The 20,253-nt window shown below is 38.9% G+C and overlaps 2 protein-coding genes across 2 annotated transcripts; one reads left to right on the top strand and one right to left on the bottom strand.

The window, feature by feature from the left end:
- Positions 1 to 3,646: 3,646 nt before the first annotated feature.
- On the bottom strand, positions 3,647 to 7,815 carry LOC147510996 (wall-associated receptor kinase 1-like). The gene is made up of 3 exons (XM_086602846.1): positions 6,792 to 7,815; positions 5,340 to 5,510; positions 3,647 to 4,992 (listed from the first exon to the last, which is right to left on the bottom strand). The coding sequence occupies exons 1-3, from the start codon at positions 7,672 to 7,674 to the stop codon at positions 3,791 to 3,793; spliced, it is 2,256 nt and encodes a 751-aa protein (XP_086458972.1). The 5' UTR covers positions 7,675 to 7,815; the 3' UTR covers positions 3,647 to 3,790.
- Positions 7,816 to 15,977: 8,162 nt separating this feature from the next.
- Positions 15,978 to 16,541, top strand: LOC147510995 (protein FAR1-RELATED SEQUENCE 5-like). Its single transcript, XM_086598321.1, has one exon. It carries the CDS (start codon positions 15,978 to 15,980, stop codon positions 16,539 to 16,541), a length of 564 nt encoding a protein of 187 aa, XP_086454447.1.
- The last annotated feature ends 3,712 nt before the right edge of the window (positions 16,542 to 20,253 follow it).

The raw sequence follows: 20,253 nt of genomic DNA, 5'->3' as shown, positions 1-20,253 counted from the left end.
ATCTCTTTTTGCATAGCAACCAACCAATCTCTATAATAAGCATCTCTAACAACTTCCTTGAAGCTATTTGGCTCATCATCTTCAATATTCAGTGCATATGCCACTAAATCCACCTGACCATAGTGTTTCACCGACTTCTCGTGCCCATACTTGTGCACTTCTTTAACTTGTCTCTTTGGCCTAAGGTCAGCCACTATAAGTTGCGGATGCTCATGCTCTTTTTTCTATTATTGCGTGGTTCCATGATCTGGTAGTTCATCATGAACCAACCAGTCATCTGCTGCATCAGACAACTCAAGCTCAGTAGCTTGAACTTTTATAAACTCACCATTCTGCCCAGCTTTTTCCGGCTTACTGAAAGATAACACGAAAGTCTCATCAAAGATAACATCTCTACTAACCAGGAACTTGTGGTTTTCTTGACACCACAATCTGTATCCCTTTACCCCATTTGTGAAGTCTAAGAATATGGCCTTCTTAGCTCTAGGATCTAGCTTGCTTTTTCTCACATGGTAGTAAGCAGTCGATCCAAACACTCACAAAATACTATAATCAGCTGGGTTACTTGACCACAACTCATAAGGAGTCTTGCAATCTATAGCTGGAACTGGTGACTTATTGTACAGGTAACACGCCATGGACACTACATCTGCCCAATACTCTTTGCCTAGACTAGCATTAGACAACAAACATCTCGCTCTTTCAAGCAAGGTTCTATTAATCCTCTCTGCCATTCCATTCTGCTGAGGTGTGCCCCTGACTATCCAGTGTCTGGTAATTCCCTGTTGTACACAAAACTCTTGGAAAGGCCCATAGGTATACTCAGTACCATTGCTAGACCTTAGTGTTTTTACCTTCCTATCTGTGTGATTCTCAACCCTTGCCTTCCACTTCTTAAATATCTCAAATACATCATCTTTTATTTTTATCATATACACCCACACATAGCGAGTATGATCATCAATGAATGAGACATAATAGCGGTTACCTCCCTTTGAAGCCACTCTGGAGGGTCCCCAAACATCTGTATGCACATAATCAAGGATGCTTGTTGTCGTGTGCTTGCTTGAACTGAACTTGACTCTACACTACTTTCCATAGACACAATGCTCACAGAACCCCATACTTGGCTTCTTCAAGTCCTTCAAGAATCCTCGCTTGCACAACTCAAACAAACCCTTTTCACTCATATGCCCTCAACGCATATGCCACATCTTAGTACACTCAGAATCATCACTACATGCACCCACTGCTACATCACCTATCACCGTACTACCCATCAAAGTATACAAGGTTCCATGTCTTTGACCGTCCATAACAACTAAAGAGCCACTAACAATCTTTAGGACTCCACCTTCTCCCACAAACTTGTGGCCTTTGGAATCCAAGGTACCAAGAGAAATAAGGTTTTTCTTTAGCTCAGGAACATGTCTTACATCGGTTAAAGTCCTCACTATACTATCATGCATCTTGACCTGTATAGTTCCAATTCCTACCGTCTTACAAGCAATGTCACTACCCATTAAAACGGAACCACCATCAATGCTATCATAAGAAGTAAACCACTTTCTATTCGGGCACATATGGTAGGAACATCCGGAATCAAGAATTCACCTTTCGGCCATATAGTTTTGTGTGGACACACAGAGACTCATATCGTCCCCTTCAGAGTCGGAATAAAAACTTACCTCAACTTTAGCCTTACCTTTCTTCTTACCATTGTTCTTGTTATCTTTCTTTGGGTGAGGACAATTACTTGCGTAATGTCCCTTTTTATCGCAATTGTAGCACTTCACATGTTTCAACGGCCTCTTTGACTTGGACCTAGACCTCTCATTGCTTGTAGAGGCATTTTCATATGACCTTCCTCTTGCCACTAGCCCCTGACCTATATCAATGTTATTCTCAACTCGTGTCTTATTCATCAACTCATAAGAAAGAAGCGCACTTTGAACTTCATCAAGATCAACATCTTATCTGTTCATAAAAGCAGTCATTAGATGTTCATAGCTCTCGGGCAAAAATAATATTAAGCATGCCGCTTGATCTTCATCATCTATCTTCATGCCAACATTCAAATAATCCACTAGGTGTCGACGGAACTCATTAACGTGCTCTTGCATCGTTGAACTATCCACCATCATTTACCGATAAAGACGTTTCTTAAGGTACATCTTGTTCGTCAAGCTCTTAGTCATTTACATAGATTCTAACTTGAGCCAAATACCGACAGCGGTATTTTCTCCCATCACATTGTACATAACTTCATTTGCAAGACACAACCGGATTGATGAACAAGCTTGTAGATCGAACTCTTCCCAATCATCCTCACTCATACTCGCCGCCTTAGATTTAATCCTCTTTAAAGTCTTGTGCAAACCTTGTTGGATGAGGATGTTCTTTAGTTGGACTTGCCAAATCCCAAAGTTATTCTTCCCATTAAACATCTCTCCTTCAAACCTTTCATTTGACATCTTGAGAGCCATTTTTTAAGTCACACACAATAACCCAAAAAAATATTTCACTTCGGAATTTTATCGAACACCTTGTCTATACAAATTTTGAGCACTATGGTTTTTCACCAAAACTCAAAATCTTAGGTTGTATACCTCACTCTGATACCAATTGTTGTGGATAAACAACTGCGGAAACAACGTTATCCACTACAAATAGATCAACCCTACACAAGGATTGATCTTTCTCACTAGACAAAACTTCAACACCCTCCAAGTACTATCCCAACATTTCTCAATGTCAATTAAACAAACATATAAAGTTAAATAATTAATATAAATGAAGAACAAACCACAATACGAGATATATCGTGGTTCGGCAATTTGCCTACGTCCACACTGCGAGTTCCAAGCTTTACTAGATGTTCAGAGTAACGGATTACAAGAGCTCTCAATTCACTCACAAAGAATGAACACTAAACTCACTAAGAATTTCTCTCTTACAATCTCTCTCTCTTTCTTTCTTTTGGTTAGGTTAAGTTTTTACAAAAAAAACTTATATTTATACTATTTCGCAAATAAGTCCCATGAAATCGAATTAAGCAGCGCCAGCTTGGCCAGGCAAAAGTCGAGCACGGGTGCGCCTAACAACCTGTTCGTTTGCTTAAGAAAAGGCGCCGCCTTGTCTTTGTCCAATCATACATAAGCGCGGGCGCGCCTTACACGAGAAAGAAAAAAAAAACATTTTTTTCTCTACAGGTTTCTATTATCATATTACAGCCCCACTCTTAAACGGACTAGTCCGTTTACGAACTTGTGTCTTGAATAGCTTATATAGTGTCGTGAACAACTTATATAGTGTCTTGAACAACTTTTTTAATTTACGCTTATTAACTTTTTAATTTATACTTATATATGACACTATATAAGCTGTGCAAAACATTATATAAACTGCACAATACACTATATAACACGTCCGTAAAAGGACGTACGTTTAAGAGCCAGACTTTATCATATTATTATGGTTCGTGGGTTTGTGTATGGCAGCAGGGCCTCAAGTAGCAAATGCAGTATTACCCTAGGATCAAACAACTTGAGGTTAATAGTGCACTTAACACCATGTCGATAAAGACAAAATCTGAATGAGTTTTAAGTAACATAATCATAGTTTTTTTGAAATTCCCAGAATAATCTTTATTCACAAGGAAAAAGGATCTCGCATATTGATTCAATAACTGTGCCATTACAAAAATGTTTAAATACTTACAACTGCACATTATTAAATAAACACATTGCAGTGATGATCTTGAATCAACAAATGAATGCACATTAAAACATCACCGAGGACCATCCAACATTGACATCGTCATTTCTTTCTCTATACTATAAACAAAAGCACTATCACTGTAAGACTCCAATGGACTATCATACAGGTCCCCTTCTTGAGATGCAAAGCCTATAATGTTTTCATTGCTTTGTCGCACCCCAGAGTGTTTCTCAAAACCTCTTAACTTTTCTAGCTCTGCTGCCACTTCTTTCATTGAGGGCCTTTCTTCACCCTTCAGATTCAAGCATCTCTTGGCAAGTTTAGCTACTGCATGAACTTGTTCTATTTTACCTTCATTAACTATTCCAACTTCAAGAATTTGAAATAAATGGTTTTCTTTCATTGAGACAGTGAAATAAGTAGCTAAGTTTCTTTGTTCTTGCGATCTCTCAAATGAAAGGGCCTTCTCTCCTGTTAAGAGTTCCGCAAGAACAACACCAAAACTGTAAACATCACTTTTTTCGGTCAGCTGACTAGTATGGAAATACTCGGGGTCCAGATATCCCATTGTCCCCTGGACTAATGTGCTTATTTGAGTTTGATCCAAAGGATTTAATCTCGAAGCTCCAAAATCAGCGACTTTTGCAGTGTTACTATTATCCAATAATATGTTTGCAGACTTCACATCTCTGTGGATGACAGGTATTGAAGTTGCAGAGTGCAAATATGCAAGTGCGCCTGCAGTTTCGGCTGCAACCCTTAAACGAACTTCCCACGAAATGGAGGTTCGGGCACTAATATTTTCATGTATATGATGGAAGAGGGTCCCATTAGGCACAAACTCATAAACTAATAACGGAACTTCAGTTTCTAAACAACATCCCAAAAGCTTCACAACATTTCTATGGTTAATCTGGGTAAGAATAACTACCTCATTGATAAACTGCCCAAGTTGGCTCTCATCAATTATCTTGGACTTTTTAATAGCGACTATTCTTTGATCAGGCAAAGTTCCTTTATAAACTGTGCCATAGCCTCCTTGCCCAAGGATTCTCTGTTCATTGTAATTGTTCGTTGCCAATTTTAGTTCTTCTGCTGTAAAGATCTTTGTTGATTCTACACCACCTTCATGTGAAAAAAGCTGTTGTTGTAAAAGTAAACCACCATTCTTCTGAAAGAACTTTTCTCTGAGTTTGAAGTTCTTTCTTTTCTTTACGGTTAGGTGTAACCAAGAACCACCGACAAGTACAAACAAGAACCCAAATCCAGTACCTGATTTCATAATTAAATTTGTAACTCTATAGGAGTAAAGAAGAAACTTAAGACAAAGTGTAGGTGATTTTTAGCAAGGAGGATAGAGTTTGGCAATTAGGAGTGGTTTGTATTTTAAAAGAAAACAACAGAGATTTCTGGGTTACATTCAAACAAAGTGGTAAGTATATGTCAAATCTCCAAATGAGCCAAGTGTTGCAACAATTAACGTGGTCTACGAACAGGAAAGTGCGATGGAGTTCGCATTGATGTCAAAAGAGTGATATCAAGAAAGTTTGTTGTGAAAGATAAGGTGACTCTTTCTATGGACATGCACGCCAACAGACTCACAGATAGAAAATAATTACCTAGCATAACTGGTAGTACCGGAAATTTTTTATTTTTCTTAGTGCAACCAGTCCCATTTTTCGTCCCATCTCCGTTAAAGTCGTCTGGGCAAGAGCAGTTGTAACCTCCTATTGTATTGGCACAATTGCCTTCACAGGGGTTGTTGTTCAGATCTTCACACTCATTCACATCTACACAGCCACAATTATAAACACAAATAAGTTATTAGTTGTTGGCTTTCAACATGCATATTGCCCTGTATCTAATCTTGAAAACTTAAAACGGTTGTAAAAAATCCTGATTCACATCCAAACATAGACACATACCCATAATATACATTCATAAAATTCAGTTTGGAAGAGTTTCAAATCAACAACTTAGAAGGTAATGAGACACCCAAAATATATCCCAGCTTGCAACTGAAACACAATGACTTGGTACGCCAGAGTACATAGATGTCTCAACAAATGCCAGAAGTAGCATGGACTCTGAGAAAATATGGAGCATTGAAACTAGATAATATATGAAATATTGAAACTTTGAAGTATAATTCATAACACATTTAAGCTTAAATATGTTATATACTAAACAAAAAACAAATTTGCATTACATACTCCATCTGATCCCAATAAATGAAAAAAAAAAAAAAAAAATCCCCAATAGAATCTCTATACAACAGCAAAAGTGGCTGGGGAATATGGCACATTGTGCATTTGTCCGCATTGAGTTATATTAGAATTCTGTTTACCAAAAAAAATGATTATATCAGAATTCTGTCTTTCTTTATGCTATAGGTTAGCTGGGGTTACACTAAGGCAGAAATCTACTAGTTTAGGCCTCATCTTTTGTAAATACCTGTAGATTTTATTGATGTCTAACTCTTTTGTACACTAACCAAGTGAGGACCGGTTCCATCTAACACTTCTTACAGCGCTTACAATGCATCTCATCAAGATGAATTGAGCACTTGCTTCTTAGTTGTGTATAGTCAAATATTTGTTACGTACTTTTGTATGAAATTCATTATACCCAAATGTTATGTATTTACGTGATCTGTTGAGATTTAATTCCCATATAGGGCATCTATAGCTCCACACCCTCCTATAATGGATTTAGATACTAGAAAAGTATTTCATCATATGGAGTATGCCAAATTAGTATAGGGTCAATCGTATAAAATCTTCAAAACCAGATCAATTGCAATATGCTTACTGCATACCATAACCGGCCTACCATACATTCATACATATCCTAGATTTCAAGATTTTGAGGGTATCAGATTTTTCTGTTGCAGAAAGTGTGTACTAAAAAATTGCATCATGAAGGTGACTCTATATCAAACCTTGGCAGACGAAGGTACAACTTTTTGAATTCGCATATACTCTAAACTCATCACTGTAGAAGGTTAAATGATTTTGAAATCTAGCTAGTTCAAAAAGTAATGGTTGACGCTTGATATATTATTCACATACCTTGACAGCCTTGGTCGAGATAAGGGTTTCCGTCATAACCGTTGTTGCAGCTGCAAAGATACCCAGTACCATCAACAGAATCATTGCAGTGGCTGTTGTCATTGCAAGCAAAAGTTGTGGGGTCCTTTTTAGCGTCAGTGCATGTTTGATTTCCTACAGCATAATTAAGTACTATGGGAACATCCATAAGGGAAGAAATGTTCGAAAAATCTGATTTCTTGAATTTGTACGCTTCTTGCTCTGCCAAGAAGGTAAAGCTACAAGGATCAAACGACCAGACTTGAGTGTGATTTTTCAAGGATGTTGTGGCTGCTGTGAACTTGTTTAATCCCTTAGGAATGGTTGTCTGGCAACATCCAATGCCAGAACATACCCCTTCCGTTACATCCTCTGTTCTTCTACAAAGCGATATACACCCACCCGAGTAGTTAAAATCCGCACTCCCTCCATGTCCCATCGTGCCTTCAATTAACCCCAATGTGTCGCATCCGATGACAATGATCTTGTTTTTGATAGAGGAAAAGGTGTATGGTGTATTGAGCAAAGTAAGATAAGAAGTCACTGGTGGTCTGGCAACATCCAAAGCCCCAGATTGAAGATAACATCTACTAGCTATGATCGGAGTCTTAACACGAATTTCAGTTTGTGAGAATTGCACTACCTCAAGATTACTATAAAAAGGTCTGGGCGGATTGAATGTGGTATTGCACGTTATGTTGGCCCATTTAGCTATAGAACACTTTTCTCCTATACCAAATGGGTAGGGAACTGTTATGTTTCCACATTTAGATTGGCACCCAGGCTTCGATTCATTCCTATCAAGTGCCGTAGCACAGGTAAACATGAGCAAGGAAAGGAAGGAGAGGAAGAAACCTGTAGGCATGGTTTTCGTTTAAGCAGTTGTTCCTATTGTTGTTGCTTCGCTTGCCTGAGTTATTAAAGAGAAGCAAGAGATGAAATACAACTTTAAAGGGAAGCAGGGGATGAAATACAACTACTGCATAGACCCTGTCAACCAAAGTGTATTTTGACTGAGACACGATTAAAATTAAAAGAAAAAGTCTCGCAATTTCTTTGTAGAAATTGTTGTTTATATTATGGTTGTTTAAACTAAGATATGAACAGAGACAGGCGTGACTTGTGCCTAGTGATTAACTTAATTAACTTAGTCAATGTATTGAACTTGACGCATTAACTTGGCGTTTAGACTAATTCAACTAGACATATATTGTTATTGTGTATACTTATTTGATACAATTATAGTTTTCTCCATAGATGCAACTACATGTCGTTAATTGTTTTTATGTTATATTTTCAATTTAAAACCAGTCAATCTAGATACTGTGAAACCTTTGCACGACTAGACTTCTATAGTCCACCCTTTGAAAAACAAGGTGGTACGGTTATTGTGTGGCTTCTGAATTTTTATTCACGCATTTCTCTAGAACAAATCGGTTTAACTGTGAATTTGGTTTTTTGCGCTGAGAACTGTGAGAAGAGAGAGCTGATGAGTGTAAACGATAAATCACGATACATACACGGGACTAGGTACACGACACAGACACTTTTCAATGACATCCTGTAACTATATAGTCATTTTCAATACAATATCATCGGTAACTTGTTGGGGCAGCCACACTTGTCTCTAAACCTCGTACTATTCCTTTCATTCCTGATGGCCTATAAATACATTACAACACCACTGTTATGTCCAAGTCAGTGGTGTACTGGTGTTTATTTTAATCCTTCTCATGATGATGTCGTCTGCTTTCCTTCTCACTGTAGAGTCAATGCCATGTTTCTATTCATTTCAGTCTATACTGCCTTGTTAGCGTTGGAGAAAATGGCAAAATAACCGTATGGGAATAATTCATGTTTTATTCAATTCTACGCTCTGAAAATTCGTCCAAAGTAAAATTCTAGAAGTATGAAGTGAATTAACAGCAGGGTGTTTAAAATATTGCAACATTGTTCATTGAGATCTCTTGTTTATAATGCACAAGTTGTTCCACAAAATTACTAGTTCCCGTTTGCAGTGGTGCCACATCTGATCCGTCAACTATATTCTCTTTTCACCATGTAAGAGTGCAGCCCGTGATGTTCGATCACCAGTTTCCAAAAACTCCCACTAAATGGAACTAGCTCTCTCAGTAATCTTGCAGTGTCATTCAATATTCATACAACTACTCGATCTCCACCTAACTTACCTTAATAACTTATTACATTTTCCTTTCCTTCCCTAGAGATACTAAAATTCCCTTTGTACAACCAACAAATGTAACAACACTATTTCCTCCGTCCGAGATAAAAAGAACTGATAAGGATTGGATACTTAGATGTATCGCAATGATCTTAATTTTGATTGAAAGGATCATTACGATAATTCTACAGATAATGACGGGAATTTGATAATTGTCATCATGTAACAGAAAATGGTGTCCGAGATCGAAAACAAATGCACTGGTCCGGAAATATCTGGTAAGCTAACAAGCGGTTATTGCGCCATTTGCGTGTACCCGCCCACCGTAAGCTAAACCCTGAATAAGGCCTATACTTGGCTTAGTTGTATTCATCTTACATTTCATCCGTCTCCGAGAAAATATCATGACCTACGTGATCATCCGTCCATATATATCCTTGATTCACATTTCGGCGTGATTATATTGGATCCAAATGACATTACTTACATAGTTCAATTTAATCAATATACAGCCCACTATATCAGCATTTTAATACACTTCTCGACTTCTTGTTATTCTCTGTGCATATGCACCTCCTTTTTTTGACGCCAGTTTCAATATTTTGATCCTCATGTTCAGCACTTCAGCCACAATCCGTACGACTGCTAAGGCTAACAGCGTCATTTGACATTAGAAAACCTGAAACAACAAAGTCAATAACGTAATAAATTAGAGAAGAACTGATCTGCGGTGGAATTGATGCCTTTCTCAACTTTCCAGGCAATCCGAAGCTGTTTCTCTCCTCTCCTTCAAAGGAATTAATTCAATGTCTCCATGACCAAAATAATCAAAAATTCAACTTGAACAAAAAAGCTGAAAAATTTTGTTGAGAAAAGGACAGAAACGAGAGTAGAAAATAAATGTAGGCATGAATGCAAAGCAAAGGGTCACGTAGTTCATGCAAAGTGGTGGAATGCAAGTGGTCAGTTTAGAGAATTTGATAAAAATAATGAATAAATTAGTCTATATAAAGCCATGGAAGTAGAATGTTCTGACAAGCTACTAATTTCATTATCTCATATACTCTGTATTCTGCATCTGCATCTGCATTTGCATGCAGCGCATTCGTCGTAATGGGGATTGTTGTGTTGAAGTGGTTTTTGATTCTTTGTGTAGTTTTAGAGTTTGGGATTAGTGGCATTCAGGGTGGGAGAAATGATATACTGGTAGAGAAAAATGATGCTAGTACAGTCCAGAAACGTGAAGAGTTGGTTTTGGAGAGTAAGTCAGAATTGGTTGGTGGTGTTACTGGCACTTCTAGTACTGGCTCTTTGAAACCTGATTGTAATGGAAAAGGTAAAGAGCACGGCCATCCCAAGGAGAAGAGAGGTAAAAAACATGAGGGTGGTAGTGTTGGACAGCACAGTAATCACAAGAAAGAAAAGAAACATGGTGGTGGTGGTAGTGGTGGAGGAAGAAAAGGTAAAGGACTAGGTAGTGGTTCTGGTGGGGGGCGTGGTGGAGGTGTTGGTGGAGGCCATGGAGGAGGTATTGGTGGGGGTGGTGGAAACCCCGGTGGGGGGAGTGGCAGAGGTACTGGTGGAAATCCGGGTAGAGGAATTGGAGGAGGTATTGGTGGAGGTGGTGGTAATCCGGGTGGAGGAACTGGAGGAGGTATTGGTGGGGGTGGTGGAAACCCAGGTGGGGGGAGTGGAGGAACTGGAGGAGGTATTGGTGGGGGGGTGGAAACCCAGGTGGGGGAGTGGAGGAACTGGAGGAGGTATTGGTGGGGGGGGTGGAGGAACCCAGGTGGGGTATTGGAGGAACTGGAGGAAACCCAGGTGGGGGTAGTGGAGGAACTGGAGGAGGTATTGGTGGGGGTGGTGGAAACCCAGGTGGGGAGAGTGGAGGGACTGGAGGAGGTATTGGTGGGGGTAGTGGAGGAACTGGAGGAGGTATTGGTGGGGGTGGTGGAAACCCAGGTGGGGGTAGTGGAGGAACTGGAGGAGGTATTGGTGGGGGTAGGGGTAGGGGTAGTGGAGGAACTGGAGGAGGTATTGGTGGGGGTGGTGGAAACCCAGGTGGGGGAGTGGAGGAACTGGAGGAGGTATTGGTGGGGGTGGTGGAAACCCCGGTGGGGGGAGTGGAGGAACTGGAGGGGGCCCCGGTGAGGGAAGTGGAGGAACTGGAGGAGGTATTGGTGGGGGCGGTGGAAACCCTGGTGAGGGGAGTGGAGGAACTGGAGGAGGTATTGGTGGGGGTGGTGGAAACCCCGGTGAGGGCAGTGGAGGTGCTGGTGGAGATCTTGGTGGTGGAATTGGTGGAGGAGCTGGAGGAATAGGAGGTGGTGGGGGTATGGGTGGTGGTGGAGGAGCCGGAGGCGGTAGTGGAGGAGGAATAGGTGGTGGAGCTGGTGGTGGTATTGGTGGAGGTGGAGGAGGAATAGGTGGTGGAGCTGGTGGTGGCATTGGAGGAGGTGCTGGTGGTGGAGCTGGAGGAGGTTTTGGTGGAGGTGGTGGTGCTGGTGGTGGAGGAGGAGGAATGGGTGGAGGTGGTGGTTGGGGGAGTGGGGGCATAGGTGGTGGTGGAGGATTGGGAGGAGGTTTTGGCAAAGGAGTTGGAGGCGGCATAGGTGGTGGTATTGGCGGTGGTGGAGGCATAGGTGGAGGAGGAGGTGGTGGGATTGGTGGTGGTGGAGGAGGAGGGATGGGAGTTGGTGGTGGAGCTGGATTTGGAGCTAGTGGAACAATTAGTGGAGGTATTGGCGGAAATGTTGGTAATGTAGTCGGGGGTGTAATTGGGGGTGTTGGTGGAATAGGTCAAGGTGTTGGGAGAGATCCCGGTGTTGGTGGTCCCGGAGATACAGGCAGTATAGGAGGTATAGGAGGTGGTGATCCGGGAATTGGAGCTAGAGTCAATGAAATCCGCGGCGGTGGAGGAAATGGTGGCTCGACTTGACCCCAATGCTACCTATTGCTTTCTGTACGTACGTAGTAAAGATAATGCATGCATGGATGCTTATTGCACTACTGTTGTGTTTGCTTGACTTGAGTATTTGTGAAGTTTTTAATTATTTGTCAAGTATTTTTTACTTTTGCAACTATTGGCATTTTGCTTCTCTATGTAATGTCATCTGATCACATCATTTAATCACTTTTCCTATCTCTAATGTGACTCTCTGATCTTGCTGCTTTGAGGTTCTTTGAACACTGAATCGCACTCTAGTTCAATTTACAATTATTTCAATAGATTGACTCCAACTTACTACATAAATAAACGTACGTTCTCTTCGAAGCTCTAAAGCTCACTGCGACAGACTTTTTAATTCGCAAACAACATAGCATAGAGTACCCATATGCTCACATCATCTCGGTGGCAGACTTTGTAATCCTGAGACTGCGTGCGTGCGTTTCTGTTAATTTGTTTATCTGGTAATCTTGTTTCGAGTATGTGTTGCTTTTGTTTTTCTTTCGACAATATTTTATTTGCTAGAAGGTAATTGAGTGTATTAGCAAAAGAATTTTTTTAAAATCTGTTACATCAGGTAAAGGACTTGAATAGGCCGGCTCTCCAGCATTACATGTTCAAGATAAGAATTTAAAATAGGTTGAGAACTGATTCGTTCGTCAATATAGACAAGGAGACCATATATGTAATAATAAACTAAAAACAATGTAAAATGTATAATGGGCAGTGCATTGAAATGCCAGGTACTTTTTGGTTGAAGTTTACCCTTTCTCCTACTATTTCTTTGAAATGTTAAGGCGAGCTTCTGTCGTTGGTACATGGTGTGGTAGTGTGTAGCACCTCAACCCAGTAATTGACTAATTGCAGGGCGGCCCTAAGTTTCGAAAGGCCCAATGTAAAGTCTGCAACATGGGTCTATTTGTTTATTTTTTTTGGGCTATTGTTTGGGGTTTTAACATCATAGTGGGCTTTGTATAGCTTAATGGGGCCTTTAGTTTCAGTTTAATTTGGGGGCCTATGCAAAGGCTTAGACAGCATAGGCCCAGGGCTGGCCCTCACTAATTGGTATGTACGTATTGGGCTTGAATGCCTATGACCAAGGTCGACGCCTTGGCAAGTCTGTCTCAAAAGAGTTAATTTTGTGTGTTTAGTATGTTTTTGCCTTGTGCTTTCGTTTGCGCTGAACCATTGAATTATTAGTTTGTTTCTCTCTCTACAGTGCTGACTGTCAAGCATCTAGATTAGGGCTGTGCACAGGTCGGTTTAGGTCAGGTTTGGGACTACACCAAAGACCAAACCGACCCTATCGGTTTATATTTTCTTGAAACCAAACCAAACCGACTGTATTATACTAACCAAACCGAACCGAACCGAACTAATTTCCAGTCGAATTGATAACCAAAATGAACTGACTGAATTACGGTTTAACCAATATTAACCGACCGTTTTTCACATATTTTTAAATTAAATCAATTAAATATATATATTCTAATATTTATTATATATGGCGGGTCAATTCGGGTCGGGTTTGGAACTAAATCGACGACCTAACCAATCTTATCAGTTTTCACATATACTTAGCCGAATTGAACCGACTAATAAACATAACTGACCCAAAACCGACCGGTTCGATTTGGTTCGGTCGGTTTTGTCGGTTTTATGCACACCTCTAATCTAGGTCATAACTCAATTGGTTAAAAGTTTAAAACTAAAAGAAAGCGTTTGTCAAAAAAGAGTAGAAAAATCTTTCATCATTAAAGAAAACATCCCCACCAACAGGAAGATTCCTTACATCATTATTTTTTTTCCATTTGTACCCCTTGCCAAACACCAATATTACAACCCATGCCATTTATTTATACCAAAATCTAGGGTATGCCTGCTGCACCGGTACGCAGGCTTCTTGTCCAAGTTTTTTTTTAGTCATATTTTTGGTAACCGGCTAGGTAAGTTTAATGATAATTAATTAAAGGGTTAGATAGACTTACCCCCCCCATTTTAAAAAATATTAGTGATACCCCCCCCATTTGTAAGATCCAACGGTTAGATTTCTTCATCTGAAAAAAAAAATTCATCTCGTAACTGTTGGATCTTGCAATTGGGGGGGGTAACACTAATTGCAACTATTAATGGGGGGTAAGTCTAACTAACCCTTAATTAAAAGGGCGAAAACATAATTTACATCTTAGAGTTTAAATTATATTAGATTTTGGTTTGGATACTTACACGAACCATTTCAACATAACAAAATTATCAGTCTTCCTCCTCCCCTAACTTCATTTAATACAACCATCGTCGATCGCATTTACGTACTTGTTAATTGAATCAATTTCAATTCGCGGTTACCGGTCAAAAAATCATCTTACATTCTTACACACTATCAACCTTTATAGTAACAATAAAGTTAGTAAACTGGTTCCTCAACTGAAAGAAAGATTTTCGAAATGTGTTTGCGATTCAATTTGCAATTTGTGTTATAATGTGTTGAGTTCTTAAGGTTTATTTCTTAATTTTGGAGATTCATTCCCATCCCATGAATGACATTCTATGTATATGCTTTATGAGAATGAATGGTACATATAATATATCATTCTAGTGGATAGTTCAGAAACATTCTCACAAAGATAGATGAACGATAGATGACAAGTATCAACCTTGTTAGACAACATTCTCCCAAAAAAAGAGGGGTGCATTCTATCTATTTGCCTTCTAAGAAGAAATGGTACATGTAATATATCATTGAAATAAATAGTTTAGACTTCAGAAACATTCTAGAGGCAATAATAAATGATAGATAACATTTGTCATCCTTGTTGGACAACAAAAAAGGAAATATGCCTGGACGAGGCTGTAAACCCATATTAAAAGGAAATTGGTGGAATAACCATTATGGCACTGCCCTTTTACCAAGTGGGTGCCAACCTATTTTGTTGGGGGTAAATAGCCGCGCCCCCTCTCTAATGTCTTACAAGTATTAGCCTTTAGAGGGTGTAGAACTGTGTAAATTTGTGCTAAAAGTCTCAATTTGTTTTATGTAGTGATCCTACCATGAATCATATCTCCAAGGACGACGAAGAATGGCTTAGAAATACATGTTATGATAGTTTTAGGTCTGAGGAAGTGGATGAATCAAATGTTTCCATGGTGGATAGTGAAAATGATGAAGTTACAGACACCAGTGATACATCCGTGAGTAGGCCAGAGGCTGATAAGCTTTATGAAGAAAACAAAACAACTCTTTATTCTTTGCAGTTCAAAACTTTGGAGGAGGCGTACAAACTTTATAATGATTATACCAAAGTAGTGGGCTTTAGTGTTCGTAAGGATACTTTGAGAGTTCATAAAAATGGTGATCGTGTTAAGCCGAGATTTTTGTGTTCAGCTGCCGGTGAACGAGATCCAAAGCATCTCATACCGAGGAAATGCAAAAGAGCACCCAAAGTAATCACTCGATTTAAATGTGAAGCTCGTTTTGAGGTTGGTTATGATTTCCAAGCAAAATTGTGGATTGTGAAAGATTTTGTTGGGGATCACACACATTCACTTGTGTCGTATCCAAGCTCGATGTTCGGTCGATCACATAGAAAAGTGCCTCAACATGATTTGGAATATGCTAAGACTCTGAATGATGTGGGCATTCGTCATTGCAAAATAATGGATATCTTTGTACATAGAGATAGAGATTTCTCAAAAGTTGGCTTTTTGAAGAAAGACTTGTATAATAAATTGGGGTATGATAGGAGAATTTGTTGTATTGATGGCCGGCAATGCCAACACTTTGTTGGATTACATGGATAGCAAGACAAAGGCAGATCCTTTCTTTCACCATAATTACCAATTAAATGAGAGCAGGCAGTTAGTTCGGTTGTTTTGGGCAGATTCCACCTCACGTATAGATTATAATTGCTTTGGTGATTTGTTGTTGTTTGATTCAACATACAGGAGCAATCAATACAAGATTCCGATTGTAGTGTTTGTTGGGATCAACAACCATCGACACACAATAATTTTTGGTTTTGCATTGATGACAAGTAAGACGATGGAGTCTTATAAATGGGTATTACAATCATTTATTGATGCAATGTACGGAGAGCACCCAAAATCTGTGATTACTGATGGTGACCCAGCGATTAGTGAGGCTTTGATATTGACTCTCCCAAATTTGAAGCACCGTTTGTGTTGTTGGCACATCATGAATAATTGCCTCAAGAATGTCCCCAAGCAAGGATTTTTAAAAGCCTTCAACTCGATGATGCATTTGAAGTGCTCCCGCAATGAATTTAATAAAAGATGGGAAAAGTTCGTGGAAAATTACAAGGTTGATAAGCACAATTGGGTGGGAATGATATACAAAAAAAGGGAAAAGTGGTCAGAAGCTTATCTCCATGGTTATTTCTTTGCTGGTTGTAAAAGCAACCAGCGGTGCGAGAGTATAAATTATGTTATACGACATCATGTGAAGTCTGGCATGTGGTTGTTTGATGTTTTTGGGAAATTGGAAATTGCAGTTTGGAATATCCGCCAGAGAGAGCATGAGGAAGAGGTGAAGACTATAACGAGCATGCCTGTTATCGATACCCACTTAGACGAATATGCAAAATAGGTTGAATCTATCTACACTCGAGCTTGTTTTGATGTTTTCATGATGGAGTTAAAACAAGAAGTGATGTACACTGTATAGGGTAGAGAAGATGAGAGTGAGAATGTTCGTGCATACACTGTAAGTCGTCATTTAAACAGACATAAAAACTCAATTGTAAAATACAACGTCCTAGAAAGGGAAGCTAATTGCTCATGTGGACTATTTGAGTCATCTGGATTTCCTTGTAGACATATAATTTCAGTTTACAAATATGAAGACGTTCGACAAATTCCGCAAAGCTGCTTTTCTAGGAGATGGACTCGAGTCGCTAAATCAATTGTCAGAGTACCCGGTCCAAATGATTCTAATCGGTCTACCACAGCCGTTCGTTATGGTGAACTTACGAGCAACTACAAAGATATATGTTTGTGGGCTTCCAAAATTTAGGGAGACAGTGAAGCCTTTAAAGCCGTGTTAACTTCTTTCCAAATAAATTATGAGACTCAATCTACTTCGGATGGCAGGTCCCATGTTCACTCTGACATACCTTCTACTCATGATCGAACTTATAGAATGGATGAGACTCCATCAACTTTTGAATGTAGCCCACCAATTCCCTTCGAGTTTCCTTTTACTCCTCCTAAAACCACACATCGTCAATCAATTAATGATCCACCATATGTAAAATGCAAGGGTCGGTCCAAAAATCCTAGTAGACTAAAAGGTCAGAACGAGATGAAAAGAAATAAGTGTGGCAATTGTGGTATCGTAGGGCACACGAAGCCCAAATGCCCACGCTTGTATCCAAAAGGTAGGGGTAAGTTATATAAGTTGGTGACAGCCTTGTTTAATAGTATAATGATCCATTTTCTCAGTCGTTTGTTAACACTTTGTTTGATTATTTTTGATGGGGCAGTTGCTTGTGATTTTTATTTGCCCGTATTTTTGTTGTGGTGTGCTCTGGTGTAGGTGTAAATAGGGAGAATGTTGAGCGCAATGCTCGAGCTGCAGATAACGAGTTGAACGAAGATGTTGGATGTAACTTCCTATACGAGTTTTTTTTCTAAATAAATTTACTTATGTAAGTAAATGAGCTTAATCTCTCTTGATAAGTTGTCCAAGTACATGCTTTAAGAAAAATAACACGTATCTATGTAGATCTCACTTTTGGATTATGAAATTTCCTTTGTGAAGAGATGAAGTTTTATTTTGGGTTGCTTGTTATGTAGTCGTAGTGGAAGCTGCTGAGCAAAATGGGAGAGCTGGAATGAACAAGTGTAGCAACTGTCAATCTACAGAGCATACAAAGCGTAGGTGTCCACATGTGCCCAAACCTAATTTGCAAGGTATGCGAATGTTTCCATTTTTGCTCATTTTCAGTGTTACCTGCTAATGATTATGACTTTAGAAGGTAAAAAACACAATATAAATATTGAACTTACAAGCCTACCGGTTGATAATGTCCCTAATGATGATGATGTCCCAGATGACGATGTTGGGTGCGAGCCTCAAGACGGATATAGACTCCAAACGTTTTGTAGTGATGATGGACATGTCTTTTTCCGAATGATAAATATTTGATGTAAGGGAAAAAGAATATTTGGCTTCGAACAATATAGAAGTTTGCAAGTTATTTTAAGCACTCGTTGCGAAATCTTCTTACATGATTTTTGTAATAGATTTTGACAAGATTTTTGTAATAGATTGCAAGTTATTTTAAGCACTCATTGCGACATCTTCTGGCATGATTTTTGTAATAGATTCTGACATGATTTTTGTAATAGATTTTGGAATTTTATTCACTAAAACATTCTTAGTTGCTCAACAGGGGGTATATGGTATGTAGCATTCCAAATAATGGATGGTATATAGTATGTATCATCCTTACTTTGGCAGTCCAAAAGTGGTGAGAACAAGTGATAATGGTCCTCACATGGATGGTATATGGTATGTAGCATTCCATATAATGGAAGGTATATAGGATGTACCATCCATACTTTGGCAGTACAGACGAAACTGACCTTAACGACCTACTCAGTTTGCTGGACTATAGAGCCAAACAATCTTCTGGAGTCATTTATAATAATAGATGGTATATAGTATGTATCATCCTTACTTTGGCAGTCCAAAAGTTTCAGTAAGAATGGTGAGAACCAAGTGATAATGGTGCTCACAAGGATAATATATGGTATGTAGCATTCCATATAATGGAAGGTATATAGTATGTACCATCCATACTTGGTAGTACAGACGAAACTGGCCTTAACGATCTGCTCAGATCGCTGTACTATAGAGAGAAACGATCTTCCGAGGTCGTTTATAATAATGTATGGTATATAGTATGTATCCTTCTTACTTTGGCAGTCCAAAAGTTCTAGTAAGAAAAGTGAGAACCAAGTGATAATGGTGCTCACAAGGATGGTATATGGTATGTAACATTCTATATAATGAAAGACATATAGTATGTACCATCCATACTTTGGCAGTACATACGAAACTGGCCTTAGCGACCTACTCAGATCGCTGTACTATAGAGCAAAACGATCTTCCGAGGTCGTTTATAACAATGGATGGTATATAGTATGTATCCTCCTTACTTTGGCAGTCCAAAAGTTCCAGTAAGAAAGGTGAGAACCAAGTGATAATGGTGCTCACAAGGATGGTATATAGTATGTAGCATTCCATATAATAGATGGTATATAGTATGTACAATCCATAGTTTGGAAGTACAGACAAAATTGGTCGTAACGACCTGCTCAGTTCGCTGGACTATAGAGCCAAACGATCTTCTGGGGTCGTTTATAATAATGGATGGTATATAGTATGTATCATCCTTACAAATGTACACTACATAGTATGTATCATCGCAATAAAATATAACACAACACAGAGGCATAAAATTAACCAAAATCTAGACATCTTATTTTATTCAAAATAAATAAATAGGCTTAGTTGTTTTGTTTTTTTATGATTGGCAAGCCTGTTTAAAATGAGTTCAGTAACGTTCTGATACTGGCAGGGTTTGATCCCCAGACCTTTGACGAGTGGGCAAGCCTGTTCTTAAAGAGATCAATAATTCAATTGTGTGTAGCGGGGTTCGAACCCCGGGCCTATGGTGTCACTACCCAAAGGTTTTATCAACTAAGCTAGAAGACACTTACAATAGACCAATTTGTTGCTCTTTATTACATTGAAAAGCTGCACGGAATTGTTTGAATATTTAATTCAGTTGTATAGAACTTGTCAATCAACAAAAATCAAAAAAGTTGCAAAATAATCTTTTTCATGAGGTGAAAATGGTAATAAAATATGGAGGTAGTTGCAATTATCCTTAATTTGTAGATTTCCTTCCATTCTTGATAGCACAATTTATTCCATGAGCTCTCACTTATTGATTCTTTAAATAACCATCTTCAACTCATGGGCTCGGGCTTCGATTGGGCTATGACGAAGATCTTTATTTCCTACAAAAATAAAAGCTTTATAATTCTAATTCTGTAGGTAATAATATCTTTCCAATTCACAACATATAGAAAAAAAAAATTGAATCGATCAATGAAAAATAAACAAAATTAAAAAACTTGAACTTGAACCCAAAGCCATATCTTAAAATTTGAATTTTCTTTCACATGATTTACCATTTATAAATTGATTATTTTCTATAACATGTTAAAATGAAGATGGAAGCGAGGATCTATGGTACAAAACAATAAAATATCAACTGAAAGAATTC

Source organism: Coptis chinensis, chromosome 3 (assembly GCF_015680905.1).
Source record: "Coptis chinensis isolate HL-2020 chromosome 3, ASM1568090v1, whole genome shotgun sequence".
NCBI classification, from domain to species: domain Eukaryota; kingdom Viridiplantae; phylum Streptophyta; class Magnoliopsida; order Ranunculales; family Ranunculaceae; genus Coptis; species Coptis chinensis.
Note: the sequence above shows the minus strand (reverse complement) of the source record. Positions and strands in the feature narration are given on the sequence as shown.

What these genes read in the sequence shown, in the direction of transcription:
- LOC147510996 (XM_086602846.1), bottom strand. Translation starts at nt 7,674, where the DNA reads ATGCCTACAGGTTTCTTCCTCTCCTTCCTTTCCTTGCTCATGTTTACC. An exon ending in TCTCGACCAAGGCTGTCAAG is followed by an intron (nt 5,511 to 6,791) that starts GTATGTGAATAA and finishes GTGGCTGTGTAG; the next exon opens with ATGTGAATGAGTGTGAAGAT. An exon ending in GGTACTACCAGTTATGCTAG is followed by an intron (nt 4,993 to 5,339) that starts GTAATTATTTTC and finishes TTATGAAATCAG; the next exon opens with GTACTGGATTTGGGTTCTTG.
- LOC147510995 (XM_086598321.1), top strand. Translation starts at nt 15,978, where the DNA reads ATGGAGTCTTATAAATGGGTATTACAATCATTTATTGATGCAATGTAC.